This window comes from Oncorhynchus tshawytscha, linkage group LG09, assembly GCF_018296145.1.
Source record: "Oncorhynchus tshawytscha isolate Ot180627B linkage group LG09, Otsh_v2.0, whole genome shotgun sequence".
In the NCBI taxonomy this organism is placed as follows: Eukaryota; Metazoa; Chordata; class Actinopteri; order Salmoniformes; family Salmonidae; genus Oncorhynchus; species Oncorhynchus tshawytscha.
This window is the reverse complement of record NC_056437.1, coordinates 45,669,358-45,685,711: the sequence shown is the minus strand read 5'-3', so window position 1 is coordinate 45,685,711 and position 16,354 is coordinate 45,669,358. Positions and strand designations below refer to the sequence as shown.

The 16,354-nt window shown below is 41.2% G+C and overlaps 1 protein-coding gene across 9 annotated transcripts in view; it reads left to right on the top strand.

The window, feature by feature from the left end:
- The window catches only part of LOC112258039 (cullin-5), a 46,796-nt gene extending 30,734 nt beyond the window's left edge, over positions 1-16,062 (top strand). For 7 of the 9 annotated variants that reach the window (XM_024432097.2, XM_042326945.1, XM_024432095.2 and 4 more), the window contains 5 exons: positions 1,486-1,661; positions 2,790-2,951; positions 12,072-12,190; positions 15,334-15,457; positions 15,693-16,062. In XM_024432097.2, the coding sequence (XP_024287865.1) occupies positions 1,486-1,661; positions 2,790-2,951; positions 12,072-12,190; positions 15,334-15,457; positions 15,693-15,887 (776 nt within the window). In that variant the 3' untranslated portion in view covers positions 15,888-16,062. Of the gene's footprint in view, positions 1-1,485; positions 1,662-2,789; positions 3,000-12,071; positions 12,191-15,333; positions 15,458-15,692 lie in introns of those variants that run through there. The other 2 variants (XM_042326947.1, XM_042326949.1) reach the window with 2 other exon arrangements.
- The last annotated feature ends 292 nt before the right edge of the window (positions 16,063-16,354 follow it).

Here is a 16,354-nt window from a genome sequence, read left to right as displayed (position 1 = left end):
CCATAATAAGTCTGGCATCTGAGACAACAGGGAAACATGCCGTCTCCATTTTGCGTACACTAATTAGTTTAGAACGTCATTTGGGATGTCTAAACTCCATCAGGAGCACAATAAATTGTAGCCTTAAGTTTAGTTAACAGAAAATCATGTTCAAAGGACCACTGAACAGAATACTTTTTACTCCACTTAGTTTGTCTACGTTTGGGGGTGCAGGTTGTAGGAGTTTCTATTCATGCTTCTCATGATCATAATAACCCATTATACTCAATATTATGTTACTTTATCTCTAGTAACCTATTATGCATTTGTGCTACAACTTATTATCCAAATATCAATCTTCCAGCTTATCCCATATCTCAGAATCACACAACTTTCACATTCAAAAGTACCTGCCCCCTTACACTCTAACTGGTTGTGCTACTTTTAGGTGCAATGACTCCAACCAAATATTTCCTGTAGTTGTTGAACACTCATGTTGCTGTGTAGGAATTTGGCCCCCTCTTCCATGCAGAAATGTTGTAACTCGGCAACATTTTTCGTTTTTCAAGCATTAACTGCTCGTTTCAAGTCCTGCCACATATCAATTGAGATTAGGTTTGGACTTTGACAAGGCCATGCTTTTTATCCATTTTCATGTAGACTTGATTGTGTATTTTGGATCATTCTTGCTGCATGCTTAACTTCAGCTACAGCTCACAGACAGATGGCCTGACATTGTCCTTTAGAATTCTCTGATACAGAGCAAAATTCATGTCCTCCAGAAAGTTATACTTTTGACTTATCTGTCTATAGAACATTCTTCCAAGAATCTTGATGATCATCCAGGTGCTTTTTGGCAAATTTGAGTCTACTTTTTGGATGACATGGGTCCCATTATGCCTGGCGAAGACCAAACACTGCATTCCACAGTAAGAACCTCATACCAACAGTCAAGGATGATGATGGTTTTGGGATGCTTTGCTACCTCAGGACCTGGACGACTTGCCTTAATAGAAGGAACCATGAATTCTGCTCTGTATCAGAATTCTACAGAAGAATGTCAGACTATCCATCTGGTAAGGTTGGCAGGTCTTGTATTTCTGGTTCAAGCAGGAATCAAACCTGTGTACCGTTACATTTTGGGGGTATAATGTTTGATGTATGTGGCTGGATGAGACCTAGTGAAAAGCAATAAAACTACTATTGATACAGTGCTTAATGTTTTTGGAATTTTGCTTGGAGTTTGCACTATTCCACTGGCTCCACTACCAGTACCCCCAAAAAAGCACAGCTCAAGTACTTGAAAGTGTGTATATTATATAATTAAATAGAAAACTGGAATGGACATGGGCTTTTCATCAACGTATCGAAAAATGACATATCTTGATCAGGGAATCTTTCGTTCTAGAAACTGATCAAATGTGGCAAATATATTGTATAAAACAATGAATTAGTAGTTATACTTGTGTGTGTGTGAAATGTAATCCCCTTCGCCCTCTTGTGCAGCGGACTCTGTCAACATCAAGATCCTGAATGCGGGGGCGTGGTCGCGGAGCTCCGAGAAGGTGTTTGTGTCACTGCCCACCGAGCTGGAGGACCTGATCCCCGAGGTGGAGGACTTTTACAAGAAGAACCACAGTGGCAGGAAACTGCACTGGCATCACCTCATGTCCAATGGCATTGTGAGTATAAAGCACCCCCCCCACACACACACACAGGAGTGCCTAGGGGATGGGTCAGCCTCTTGCACCTTCACCCCTCCAGCCTCCTCTCTGTGCAGACCATAGAGATTAGAGGTTGACCGTTTAATTGGAATGGCTGATTTTTAATTAGGGCTGATTTTCAAGTTTTCATAACAATCGGTAACCGGCATTTTTGGACACCGATTATGGCCGATTACATTGCACTCCACGAGGAGACTGTGAGATTTCTTCCTAACAAAGACCATAATGGATTTGTCAGAATTGTACATAATTATGACATAATGCTTGTGCAATATTTAGAGTTAGGGATGCCACCCGCTAGATAAAATACTGAACGGTTCCTTATTTCACTGAAAGAATAAACGTTTTGTTTTCGAAATGCTAGTTCCCGGATTTGACCATATTAATGACTTATTGCTTGTATTTCTGTGTTATTATATTATAATCAAGTCTATGATTTGATAGAGCAGTCTGACTGAGCGGTGGTAGGCAGCAGCAGGCTCGTAAGCATTCATTCAAACAGCACTTTCCTGCATTTGCCAGCAGCTCTTCGCTGTGCTTCAAGCATTGTGCTGTTTATGACTTCAAGCCAATCAACTCCCGAGATTAGGCTGGCAATACTGTAGTGCCTATAAGAACATCCAATAATCAAAGGTATATGAAATACAAATGGTAAAGAGAGAAATAGTCCTATAATAACTACAACCTAAAACTTCTTACCTGGGAATATTGAAGACTCATGTTAAAAGGAACCACTACCATATGTTCTGAGCAAGGAACTTAAACGTTAGCTTTTTTACATGGCAAATATTGCACTTTTACTTTCTTCTCCAACACTTTGGTTTTGCATTATATAAACCAAATTGAACATGTTTCATTATTTATTAGACTAAATTGATTTTATTGATGTATTATATTAAAAGTTAAAATAAGTGTTCATTCAGTATTGTTGTAGTTGTCATATAGATATATTAAATTAAAATAAAAAAACATTGGCCGATTAATCGGTATAGGCTTCTTTTTTTTTGGTCCTCCAATAATCGGTATCGGCGTTGAAAAATCCTAGTCAGTCGACCTCTAATAGAGATCCTATGTAATTCTATCCAGATCACATTTAAGAATGAGGTGGGCCAGTACGACCTGGAGGTGACCACATTCCAACTGGCTGTGGTGTTTGCCTGGAACCAGAGGCCTCGGGAGAGGATCAGCTTTGAAAACCTTAAGCTGGCCACGGAGCTGCCTGATGCCGAGCTCCGACGCACCCTCTGGGTAATGCACGGTGTCAAAGGGTAGATGGATGTCAAAGGGTTATCTATCGTAAGGACCAGGGTTGCAAGATTGCTGTAACATTTTCAAAATGACCATGTTTTCCCGAAATCCAAGTAGGATGGTTTCTGGATTGGTGGCATATCCTTGCTCTATTCCGGGTGTTTTCCATCCGGGATTTCAGGAAAACCTATTTTTTTATTGATTTGATATGCTACAAACACTGAAACCTCCCTGCAGTTTCCATGTGACCATAACCATTAGTACTTTCTAAAATGTTTTTTGATTGACGTCTAGCTGTGATGGTTTGACCTTATCGGTTCCGCTTTAAATGACGTTCAGCTTATGAAGTCTTCATAAGCACTATATGTGTTACAAAGCTATAACTGTATGTCATGCTTCATAAATGTGGCATAACTTACATAATCACCCATGTGACATAACCCAATATGTCAAATATGATATAAATGTGCTTTATAAAGAGGGGGCATATTGTGCTGATGGATGGCATACGCTCTAAAGTGCAGAGGTCTGGTGGACCAACACATCAAACTTGGGTCTTCATTATTGGTTAGGTTTAAAATACAAATTATGGAAATGTGGAGGGTTTAGCCATAATTTTGACTGTCACAACACAGTCAAAAAATGACATACTTTACCCAGGTCACTCGCACTAAGGCCAACTTTGAATGGTTGATATCCCAGGCTTATATGTGCTGTGTGCAATAGCCTGGGGATGACATTACACCAAGAAACACTTACCGTGATGAAAGCCCACAACCTAAAGAACTTGAACGTGGCTTTCTTCTGGAACTAAGTTAGATGTTCCTCAGTGCACACAACCTAAACGAGCCATACCGTGATGAAAGCCCACAACCTAAAGAACTTGAACGTGGCTTTCTTCTGGAACTAAGTTAGATGTTCCTCAGTGCACACAACCTAAACAAGCCATACCGTGCGGTATTGGGCCCAGCCATGTCTTTGACACATTCACCCACTCCCTCGCTGAAAGATCAGCCGCAAAATGTTGCTACAATTCGTATCAGGTTGTCATCAAGCCCCGTCTCCAGCATGGGAACAGAAGAGGAATACCTGGTGCAGTAGTTAGTCTCAGGTCAGATTACTCAAACATTTTGGTTCTGACACAAACGCAAGCTTTGCAGGTCCATTAACCCATTTAAATACCTACAGTGTCCTGTGGATCATGATAACCTTCATAACTCAGCATAACATTTTATGTAGTATCCTGCAATACTTTGTTTGAAGTGAGGCACCTTTGGTCATTCATAACACATACATAAAGGCTTAGTGATAATTTGAGTTTACATCCCTAACAGCTAAAACAAATAAACATTAGACATATTTAAGCCATACTTTTCCTATTTGTACATTTTTTTTAAATCTACAAATACATTAAGTTTCGAAAGGTCCAGCAATGCAATCACATTCAACATTACACAGGGCTGTGAATAGTGTAGCTTGTCCCTGAGCTGGCAGACAATAATTATTGCGCCTCTGCCTGCTGGAGATACTGCATGTTGGTTCCAACCTTAAACATAACTACAAACAAAGTTAGCAGGTCTGTTAGGAAATGCCTTTGTCACACCATCTGGATAAGACTGTGCTGCAACACAAACTTTAAATGCGGAGGGGAAACTCCATCCGATTTTGTATTTTTATATTCCACTTTCACTTAAAAATCTCATGCGACGGAGATGTGGCTGGATCTAGGAAGATTTTTAATTCGCTGAGCCTGCTATTTATTTAAAATAATGACAGATTACATACTGTACAGTAGCTAACTCAACTACTACAAATTACAATAAATAAAGGTTATGTTTTTCGCTGTCCAGTGGCACCACAAGTGGGCACTGATCATCACATGATCAGCATCTCGTCAACAACACTAAAAAAGTTATTCTGGGTCACGGAATTTCGAAAATAAATGTCCCCCCACGTAATAGTAAAGTGTCAACCTGTATTTATTCATGATATATGAAAAATAATTGTCTAAAAATTACCAATGATTCATATTTGTTCATCTTTAAGTGACATTTGCATTAAATTTGGGTTTTAAAACATGTTCCAAGGTCACACAAATACCCCCAGTGCGAATCACTGTATATGGAGTACATATGTTTACCGACCGGCTTGATTCGGTCTTATGTTGCAAAATTTGAAATGGTGTTTCATACATTGGATAAAAGTAGAGACTCAACTAGAAAATTGTATTTTATATAGTGCAGTTGAGGAACAATGGGAAAGTCATTTTGCTTTGAAAGTTGATTAACTTGTAACCTCACTTTTTTGAGAAAATGGCCCTTGAATGTTTTCATGCCTACTGGAGAGCTCTTCTGTCTACAACCATTCAACATCGTTCACACCCTCTTAATCTTTAGCCCTGCCCATCTCTTTAAGAATTCACATGTGAGGCTATGTCCTAAATAATCAAATATTTCAACACTAAAGGCTGGCTTACACTAAGCATGTGTAATTTAATTTGGAGTGCCATAGTGTGCTCTGGGCGTTGTCAGACTGTCCGTTCGTAAATTCAGAGCGCTTCGCTCTGAGCGTTCAGAGTGCACACTGGACGCTCTGGCCGAGGAGTAGAGTTGATTCGAGCGTTCTGACCTAACAGCAGTCAAACACCCAAGCTAACTGGCTAACATTGGCTAGCTACTTCCAGACAAATGAGAGAACCAGTCTGACCATTTTACTCACCCTAGCAGAGCTGGTTAGGCTGTATGTTATCCAAAGCGATGGTGACTGCAACTGTGCTGCTGGCAAAGATGTAATGTTGCTTTTTTTTTACTGACACCGGCCATATTCAGCGGGTTTTGAGAGTTCGTAATTATTCTGCACTCTGGCACACTAAGACTAGAGTTCTCTGAAATCGGAGTAGATGGCCAGAACAAATTTACCAGCTACGTCTATCGCAGTGACATAAGCATTCTATTGAAATAGTTAATTGCATAGTGGAGTCTTGTTTAGACCTAGCTAGCTAAACAATGAAGCATAATCCCAACTCATAGCGTTACTACCCTGCTTGAATCTGCAGGTAGCTAACATTGGGCTATAACTAGCAATGCAAATAGCTCTGAGATACGAATAATATTACTACACAGATCACACACGTGATGTTAGCTAGCCAGCCAGCTAATGTTAGCTAGCTAGCTAACAGTACACTTTAACTTGACTTCCTGACAAAATTAGAAATGTTTAATATCTAAAAATTTGCTAGCTAGACTCTCTTACCCTTATACATGGATGAATGCTTCTCCCTCTCTGTCACAGATGCCATGGTTGCCCTTAGTTTGAAGATGTAATCTGGAGACTTCTGTGTGCTCTGTCTTCAACTCTAGCTGCATATTTGCAATTAAATGCCTGAATTTTCTCCAGCTCTCATACACTCTAATTCCACTGATTTCAATACTCAATCCTCCAGAAACTCCCGAGTGGCGCAGCAGTCTAAGGCACTGCATCCCAGTGCTTGAGGTGTCACTACAGACACCCTGGTTCGAATCCAGGCTGTATCACAACCGGACGTGATTGGGAGTCCCATAGGACTGCACACAATTGGCCCAGCTTCGTCCGGGTTTGGCCAGTGTAGGCCGTCATTGTAAATAAGACTGACTTGCCAAGTTAAATAAAAGTGGAGAGCAACACTTATGCAGTTCTACTATGTGATATCTTTCAAAAAAGCAGAGTTAGAAAGGATTACCTACACATACTGACCTGCTCATATTATAGACCGAAGCGTGCTACATGGCAGACCAATCCAAACTCATCTCTCGACATGTCCAGCCCACTCATTATCTCAGCCAATTATGGTTAGCGGGAAGGTTGCCGGCTTTTTCCATGGCTAAACCAACTAGGCTCGTAATTTAACAATTTTCTTATTTACAGATGGCATACACGTTTGTTTTTAAGGCAGTTAACATGTTCCAGAAGGCATTTCTGACAAACGCAATTTAATAAAAATAAAACTTTACCTTCAAATGGCGCTGCTGTGAAGTAGTGATTTGCAACGTACGCCTACTTTGCTGAAACAAGTCACATATTGGCTTAGCACCAGCAGCGGTGCGTGTGTTAAATTACTGGGCAAGACGATACTATTTTACTTATAGTACTTATTGTTTGCTCTATAACACATTCATTCATTCATATGCCACCGTGATATACACACAGTGGAGGAATAAATTCAAATACGTTTGTTTCATCACAAAACCGGAAAGCAACGTCTGTCCTGTGAAGAGCAAGAACTATTCTGTGTGCTGCTGTAAAAGTATTGTATGTAATACTGAGTAGGGTCTGTAGAATGTGTATATGGTGTAATTTCACGGGGCTCTGAATAATACAGCGTGTTGCTGGCCTTTTACCCCACACATTCCATTGGCTGCCACAATGCGAATCCCTGTATTTGGAATACATAATCATCAGGTGGCTTACTGCACTACAGAAAACCCGCTAACCAAACAGTGGAGGGCATGCTCACTGAATTAAGGGCAACTACACCGCAAACATTATCCCCAGACTTCAAAAGTCATCCCCTGATGTGGTTTAAGCATTCTTGTGAACATAGAATTCAAATTGTTTTATTATTTAGTTTGATAAAAAATAAATACATGTTGGAAATCTGAAACCTGGAAAAACTAAACAGAGAAAACTGAGTTTGTGGGGGGAAAACCAAAGTAGGCAAAAAATAACTAACTACTATGTTTTTTGCAGTGCATGACTGCACTTCAGAGTGTTTTGGTTGAGGTCAGGTTCAATATTGACTATGCACCAAAGCGGTTAGGCCATCCTATACTGAACAAAAATATAAACGCAACATGTAATGGGTTGGTTTCATGAGCTGAAATAAAAGATTCCAGAAATGTTCCCTACGCACAAAAAGCTTACTAATCTAAAATGTTGTGCGCAAATTTGTTTACATCCCTGTTATTGAGCATTAGTCCTTTGCCAAGATAATCCATCCACCTGACAGTTGTAGCATATTAAGAAGCTGATTAAACAGCATGATCATTACACAGGTGCACCTTGTGCAGGGGACAAAAGGCCACTCTAAAATGTGGGGTTTTGTCACACAACACAATGTCACAGATGTCTTGAGGGAGTGTGCAATTGGCATGCTGACTGCAGGAATGTCCATCAGAGCTGTTGCCAGAGAATTGCATGTTTATTTCTCTACCATAAGCCACCCCCAAGTTTTCAAGAATTTGGCAGTATGTCTAACTGGCCTTGCAACCGCAGACCACGTGTAACCACACCAGCCCAGGACCTCCACATCCGGCTTCTTCACCTGCGGGAGGGTCTGACACCAGCGGTTTGTGGTTTTGCACAAACTAAGAATTTCTGCACAAACTGTAACAAACCGTCTCAGGGAAGCTCAAATGCATGCTCGTCGTCCTCACCAGGGTCTTGACCTGACTGCAGTTCGGCGTTGTAACCGACTTCAGTTGGCAAATTCCCACCTTCGATGGCCACTGGCAAGCTGGAGAAATGTGTTTTTCACGGATTCATTCTGGTTTCAACTGTACCGGGCAGACTGCGTGTATGGCGATGTGGGCGAGCGGTTTGCTGATGTGAACGGAGTGCCCCATGGTGGCAGTAAGGTTTTGGTATGGGAAGGCATAAGCTATGGCCATCAAACACCATTGCATTTTATCAATAGCAATTTAAATGCACAAAGATAGTGACGAGATCCTGAATGGCCCATTGTCGTGCCATTCATCCGCCTCCATTTCCTCATGTTTAAGCATGATAATGCACGGCTGAAAATGTCCTAGTTCTTCCATGGCCTGCATACTCAGCAGCAATGTTCCCTCTCTTTTGAGCACTGAGCAAATTTCAGGTCTGCTGAGCGCTAACTTGAACATTTGTGACAATTCTGTGCAACTTCCAGCGCACGTTCGCTATGAACTCTGTGGCTGTACTTGATATAAGTTAGTTTTAACAGTGGCCTTTTGATCATATTATAGGCCTACCATAAATGCATCCCGTAACATTTTCACATGGAAATAGCTGTTCTATCATTCAGTCTACAGTTGCAGCCAATGTGTAGTGTTTAATGTAGGCCTACATTCCGTGAGACTTTTGGGGGGGGGAAATAAAACATGGAGGGCTTGACATAAACAGGTTAATCTTCTTGTCCTTCAGACAAGGAGGTGACCGACAATGTTGTGGTGTTTGATGCAAGAAACCACTTTACAAAATAAAATGCATTATTATTCATACCATTAATTACAGAGAATCAGACAAATTATGCTACCCTCTGCCTATTGGCTACTTAGCTTATTGAAGTTTGTCTCAAAATACAACACTGCCCCTTTAAGACACAAAAAATGCTCTTTACCTGATTTGCTTTTCCAGAAAATGTACATATTTTGTGCTCTTGTAGGAAGCAATCACTTAGCTATTGCTGACTACAAAGTATCTATAATTGGGCTTGTAGCTCAATAACTAGCAAAGGACATGAACAAAATGTGCACACATGGCTACATGGAGCTCTTGCGTTAATCTCAAAACAAGTGCATCTACTCACAACCGCTCATGTTGTAAACACAGTCCAGTTAAATGTAAATGGCACATATCCATATATGGCAATGGTCTATTTGGATATAGGCCTACTGCAGCTCTGTTGTTTAGGCCGCACTGGTCTGTATAGAGTACGGACTGAGTAGTGCGTGTCAATGCAATAGAATCCTACTCTGATGCGTTCTGGCTACAATAAAATCTCTTACATAGTTCTTTGTTTTGGTATGTTGCATTGAAAGTGGCTAATATTGTGTTGATTCGATCAAAATTGCTATAGTAAATGGAAATGAAAGATGGTGTTAGCAGGGAAAACAAGCTGATCTACCTCAGATTTCTTTTTAAACATGACTTGAAAAACAAAAGCCTATGCAACATTAACAAATAAAATAATTTGTTTTTAAATTGGTCACATGCGCCGAATGCAACAGGATACAACCTTACAGTGAAATGCTTACTGATAAGCCCCTAACCAACAATGCAGTTAAGAGAAATGCCTAAAAATAAATTAAAGTAACAAATAATTAAAGGGCAGCAGTAAAATAACAATAGCGAGTTAGCTTACTGCACAAACCTCATTGCTACAGTAATATATGTGCCCAATACATTATCACCGCATATTGGCTTTGCTACTAATGCATTGTTGTTCGAGACACTTCAAAAAAATATATATATATTTCACCATTTCAGGTAGGCTATATGATCACACTGGTAATAGATCCGTTGTTATATTACTTGTGAAGCACAGCTGAGTGAGCATACATTTGAAATAGTTTGCTTTTTATTTTACTGGACTGACGGTATCTGCATCTGATGGTCAGTCTCTGCGGAGGGAGAGAGCAGCAGACTGAGGGTCCGCCTCTCAGCATCCCTCCGCTCTCCCATATCTCCACTGACACTGACTAAAAAGGGACACTGTCTTCAAGCTGATGGGGCAACTCGAGTCGCACCGCATTATTTCTGCCTCATGCACAAATTCATGTTGTTCCTATGAACAGATAAAATGAAAAATTAATTTAAAGACCCAAGCCACTAATGATAACATACACCTATAGATACACATTCATTACTGCTGCAGTACTTGTTGTAGCGCTGAGTGGAAATAGGATGAACACTGATTTTATGTCTTATAAAAGTGTTGAATACAAAGTAATGACCGTGCTGAACTTAAACATGAACTCATAAAAACAGCATCTCTTTGCTGTATTTGTTGACAGTCTCTAATCATGGTTTTAAGCATTTTGAAATCTCAGTATCTTTGCTCTAGCTTGCTTTTTATGCATGCTACGTTACTGCGGTCACGGTCATCTGAGCCATCTGATTGGCCAGCAGTAGGCCTATAGTGCACTTGATTTGCTCTCCTAGGCCCGCCGGGAAGGCAGAGTTTGTACCTTCAGACACATGAAATTGTTCAAAATGGCAACAGTTCGCCTACCCAGCTGAATTGTGTGCACCTTCCGCCAACAGGCCGAGACAAATATTGCTTTATCGTTAATTTTTTAAAATTATATATATATATTTTTTTTTACAGAAATACTTGGCGATCGACTAGGAATGATCACGATCGACCGGTTGGTGACCACTGCTCTAGAAAGTTGAGTGAAGTTCAATCACGTGCTTCTCTCTGCGGGCTGATATTTCTGCACGGCAGTCCCGGGGAGTTGCTCGGCAGTCTCGGGGATACTGCGCGCAGCTTAGAAGGAACATTGCTCACCAGACATGTCACCATTGAGTTTGTTTGGGATGCTCTGGATCAACATGTACGACAGCGTGTTCCCGCAAGTAACTTCGCACAGTCATTAAAGAGGAGTGGGACAACATTCCACAGGCCACAATCAACAGCCTGACCGACTCCATGCAAAGGAGATGTTTCACTGCATGAGGCAAATGGTGGTCACACCAGATACTGAATGGTTTTCTGATCCGCTACTTTAAAAAAAAAGAAGGTATCTGTAAGCAACAGGTGCATATCTATATTCACAGACACGTGAAATCCATAGATTAGGGCCAAATTTATTTATTTCAATTGACTGATTTCCTTATGAACTATTACTCTGTAAAATCTTGTTTCATGTTTATTTTTGTTCAGTGTAGAAATGTTTTAAAGTAATGTAATATAATATATACAATTTAGTAGACACTTATCCAAAGCAACTTACAGTAATGTGTGAATACATTTCTACGGATGGGTGGTCCTGGGAATCGATCCCACTATCCTGGCATTGCAATGCGCTACCAAGATACATGGCAAGGTTATAAATGCTTTGTGAAGCCTCAATTTGATATGATTTTATAAGGCCTTTAATCGGTTCTTATTCCACCATTTTATAAAGCACAGGTTTGTCATATTTGACAGTGGGTTGTCACATTTGAAATCGGTAGTTATGCCACATTTATGAATCCTTTTTAAAGCATAGATGAAGCCTTCAAAATGTGCACATCATTTAAAGCGGGATCCTGTTAACTCTCAATCTCTATGCTCCTCACAGCTACAAAACAAATATCCACTCATTTAAGTTCTCTCCTTCCTTCCATCACTCTCCTTTTTTCTTCCTTTTTCTTCTCCCTCTCTCTCTCCTTTTCCTTCAGTCCCTGGTAGCGTTCCCCAAGCTAAAGCGGCAGGTGTTGTCCTACGACCCAGTGGTGGGTTCGCCCAAAGACTTTGCAGAGGGCACCCTCTTCTATGTCAATCAGGAGTTTTCACTAATGTAAGTGTTCCCTAATGTGTGACCAGATGGGGTTTGCAACCCGGCTCTCCACCGCCACAGAGTTGGCTCTCTGGGCTAGCTTTACTTACATTGCCTTCAGGAAGTATTCATACCCGTTGACTTATTGTACATTTTGTTGTTACATCCTGAATTCAAAATGGATTAAATATACCCCATAATTGCTAAATTAAAAATATTTTTTAGAAATGTTAGTACATTTACTGCAAATTAAATACAGATCTCATTTACATAAGTATTCACACCCCTGAGTCAATTGTTAGAATCATCTTTGGCAGTGACTACAGCTGTGAGTCTTTTTGGGTAAGTCTAAGAGCTTTGCACACCTTTATTGTACAATATTTGCACATTTATTGTTTTTCTAAATACTTCAAGCTCTGTCAGTTTGGTTGTTGATCATTGCTAGACAGCCATTTTCAATACTTGCCATAGACTTTCCAGACGATTTTAAGTTAGAACTGTAACTAGGAAACACAGGAGCATTCAATATTGTCTTGGTAAGCAACTCCAGTGTAGATTTGGCCTTGTGGTTTAGGTTATTGTCCTGCTGAAGGGTGAATTTGTCTGAGTGTCTTTTGGAAAGCCGACAACCAGGTTTTCTTCTAGGATTTTGCCTGTGCTTAGCTCTATTCCGTTTCCTTTAATCCTAAAAAACTCCTTAGTCCTTGCCGATGACAAGCCTGCCATAACATGATGCAGCCACCACCATGCTTGAAAATATTAATATTCTTTACAGTTTTACTTCAGTGACTTATTGGAAACAGGATGCATGTTTCGGAATATTTGTTTTCTATAGACTTCCTTTTCACTCTTGATTTATGTTAGTATTGTGCACTAACTACAATGTTGATCTATCCTCAGTTTTCTATCACACTCATTAGTCACCATTAGCCTCATCAAATTTTATTGGTCACATATTTAGCATATGTTATTGCGGGTGTAGGGGAACGCTTGTTTTCCTAGCTCCAGCAGTGCAGTAGTATCTAACAAATTATAAGGCCTTTTTAAGCGTTTCTTATGCCACCCTTTATAAAGCACAGGTGTGTGTGTGTCATGGTGAAATCACTGAGCGGTTTCCTTCCTCTCTGGCAGCTGAGTTAGTAAGGATGCCTGTATCATTCTAGTGACTAGGTGTTTTGATACACCATCCAAAGTGTGATTTAATAACTTCACCATGCTCAAAGGGATATTCAATGTCTGCTTTTTTATTTTTACCCATCTACGAATAGGTGACATTTGCGAGGCATTGGAAACCCTCCCTGATCTTTGTGGTTGAATCTGTTTGAAATTCACTGCTCAACTGAGGGACTTAACAGATAATTGTATGTGTGTGGTACACAGATGAAGTAGACATTGAAAAATCAAACAATGAGTCCATGCAACTTATTATGTGACCTGTTAAGTACATTTTTACTCCTGAAGTTTAGGCTTGCCATAACAAAATGAATACTAATTGATTCAACACATTTTTCCAAATACATAATTCCACTTTGACATTATTGGGTTTTATCTGTAGGCCAGTGACACGCAATCTAATTTGAATCATTTTGAAATTCCGTTACTCAACCATGTGGAAAAGTCAAGGGGTGTGAATACTTCCTGAATGCGCTGTATCTTACAGGTTGAATTTCTAGACTTGGAGGTTGTCCTGTATCATCTAATCAGCAAAAAAATAATGTCCCTTTAATTCGTAAAAATCCAAATAACTTCACAGAAAAGGGTTTCTTCATTGTAAAGGGTTTAAACACTGTTTCCCATGCTTGTTCAATGAACCATAAACAATTAATGAACATGCACCTGTAAAACGGTCGTTAAGGCGCTTACAGATGGCAGGCAACTAAGGTCACAGTTATGAAAACTTAGGACACTAAAGAGGCCTTTCTACTGACTTGGAAAAACACCAAAAGAAAGAAGCCCAAGGGCCCTGCTCATCTGCGTGAACGTGCCTTAGGCATGCTGCAAGGAGGCATGAGGACTGCAGATGTGACCAGGGCAATAAATTGCGATGTCCGTACTGTGAGACGCCTAAGACAGCGCTACAGGAGGGACAGCTGATCGTCCTCGCAGTGGCAGACCCACGTGTAACAACACCTGCACAGGATCGGTACATCCGAACATCACACCTGCGGGACAGGTACAGGATGGCAACAACAACTGCCCGAGTTACAACAGGAACACACAATCCCTCCATCAGTGCTCAGACTGTCCGCAATAGGTTGAGAAAGGCTGGACTGGGGGCTTGTAGGCCTGTTGTAAGGCAGGTCCTCACCAGACATCACCGGCAACAACGTCGCCTATGGGCACGAACCCACCATCGCTGGACCAGACAGGACTGGCTAAAGTGCTCTTCACTGACAAGTCGCAGTTTTGTCTCACATGGGGTGATGGTCGGATTTGCGTTTATCGTCGAAGGAATGAGCGTTACACCGAGGCCTGTACTCTGGAGTGAGATCGATTTGGAGGTGGAGAGTCATGGTCTGAGGCGGTGTATCACAGCACCATTGTACTGAGCTTGTTGTCATTGCAGGCAATCTCAACGCTGTGCCCTTCCTGCAGGCTCATCCTGACATGACCCTCCAGCATGACAATGCCACCAGCCATACTGCTCGTTCTGTACATGATTTCCTGCAAGGCAGGAATGTCAGTGTTCTGCCATGGCCAGTGAAGAGCCCGGATCTCAATCCCATTGAGCACGTCTGGGACCTGTAGGATCGGTGGGTGAGGGCTAGGGCCATTCCCCCCCAGATGTGTCCGGGAACTTGCAGGTGCCTTTCAAGAGTGGGGTAACATCTCACAGCAAGAACTGGCAAATCTGGTGCAGTCCATGAGGAGGAGATGCACTGTAGTGCTTAATGCAGCTGGTGGCCACACCAGATACTGACTGTTACTTTTCATTCCCCCCCCTTTATTCAGGGACACATTATTCCACATGTCTATGGAACTTGTTCAGTTTGTCTCAGTTGTTGAACCTTCTTATGTTCATACAAATATTTACATATGCTAAGTTTGCTGAAAATAAACAGTTGACCGTGAGAGGACGTTTCTTTTTTTGCTGAGTTTAGTATGTGGCACAAAAAATACCCACTAGTACCACCTCTAAATGTTGTGTGTGTGTGTGTGTCCAGAAAAAACTCCAAGGTCCAAAAAAGGGGGAAGATTAACCTAATTGGCCGGCTTCAGCTCACCACAGAGCGAATGAGGGAGGAGGAGAACGAGGGAATCGTCCAGCTCAGGATATTGAGAACACAGGTACTGTATAAGGGCTTCCCCATTTAAAGGTCATTGCAAATAAGATTTTTTGATTTCACATGCTTGTCTCTTTCTCAAAGCACATTGAGGCAGAAGATCTGTGGTTTCTCCCCTTGGCTCTTCTCCTACAATGCATTTTGAAAAAGCGGCAAGGACGGAGGATGCAAGGTATCAAGGGAATACTGTACAATTGAGATTCACCCTCTCTTTCTTCTCCTGGTCTCTCCCTTTCCAGGAGGCCATCATCCAAATCATGAAGATGCGCAAGCGGATCACCAATGCCCAGCTGCAGACAGAGCTGGTCGAGATCCTCAAAAACATGTTCCTACCTCAAAAGAAGATGATCAAGGAGCAGATGGAGTGGCTCATTGAGCACAAGTACATCAAGCGGGACGAGACGGATCTCAACACCTTCATCTACATGGCATAACGGTGGTTCTTCAGGCCTGATGGACAATAAAATATTTCCAGGCCTGACCGTCTTAGAGAAAAATAACATCTTTGTATCGTGGGGGTTCAACCCTGATGGACAATAACAATATTTTCAAGTTGACCTTTGATACTTTGTTTATCTATTCATGTGGGGAAATAAAGACTTGACTTAGGACAGAGTTACAGAAATGTATAAAAGGAGGAGTTTGTGTGGAGAAAATGAAAGGATAAAAAAGAAATGAGTTTGAGCTTCTCAGCAGGAGTCCACACCCACCGAGTGTCAGTCATCGTTTTTGTCTAAGAGGCATTTCCTTGTCTGTAGACGGGACATGGATGGTGGTTGTGAAGGTTTGTCTCTGTTAATGTGGCGTTCGCCTTACTGTCAACCAACCACCACACAGACTGCACCACCTCCCCGACACCATCCATAAACACCCCACCACTATTAGAGTGGCGATGGTTGTT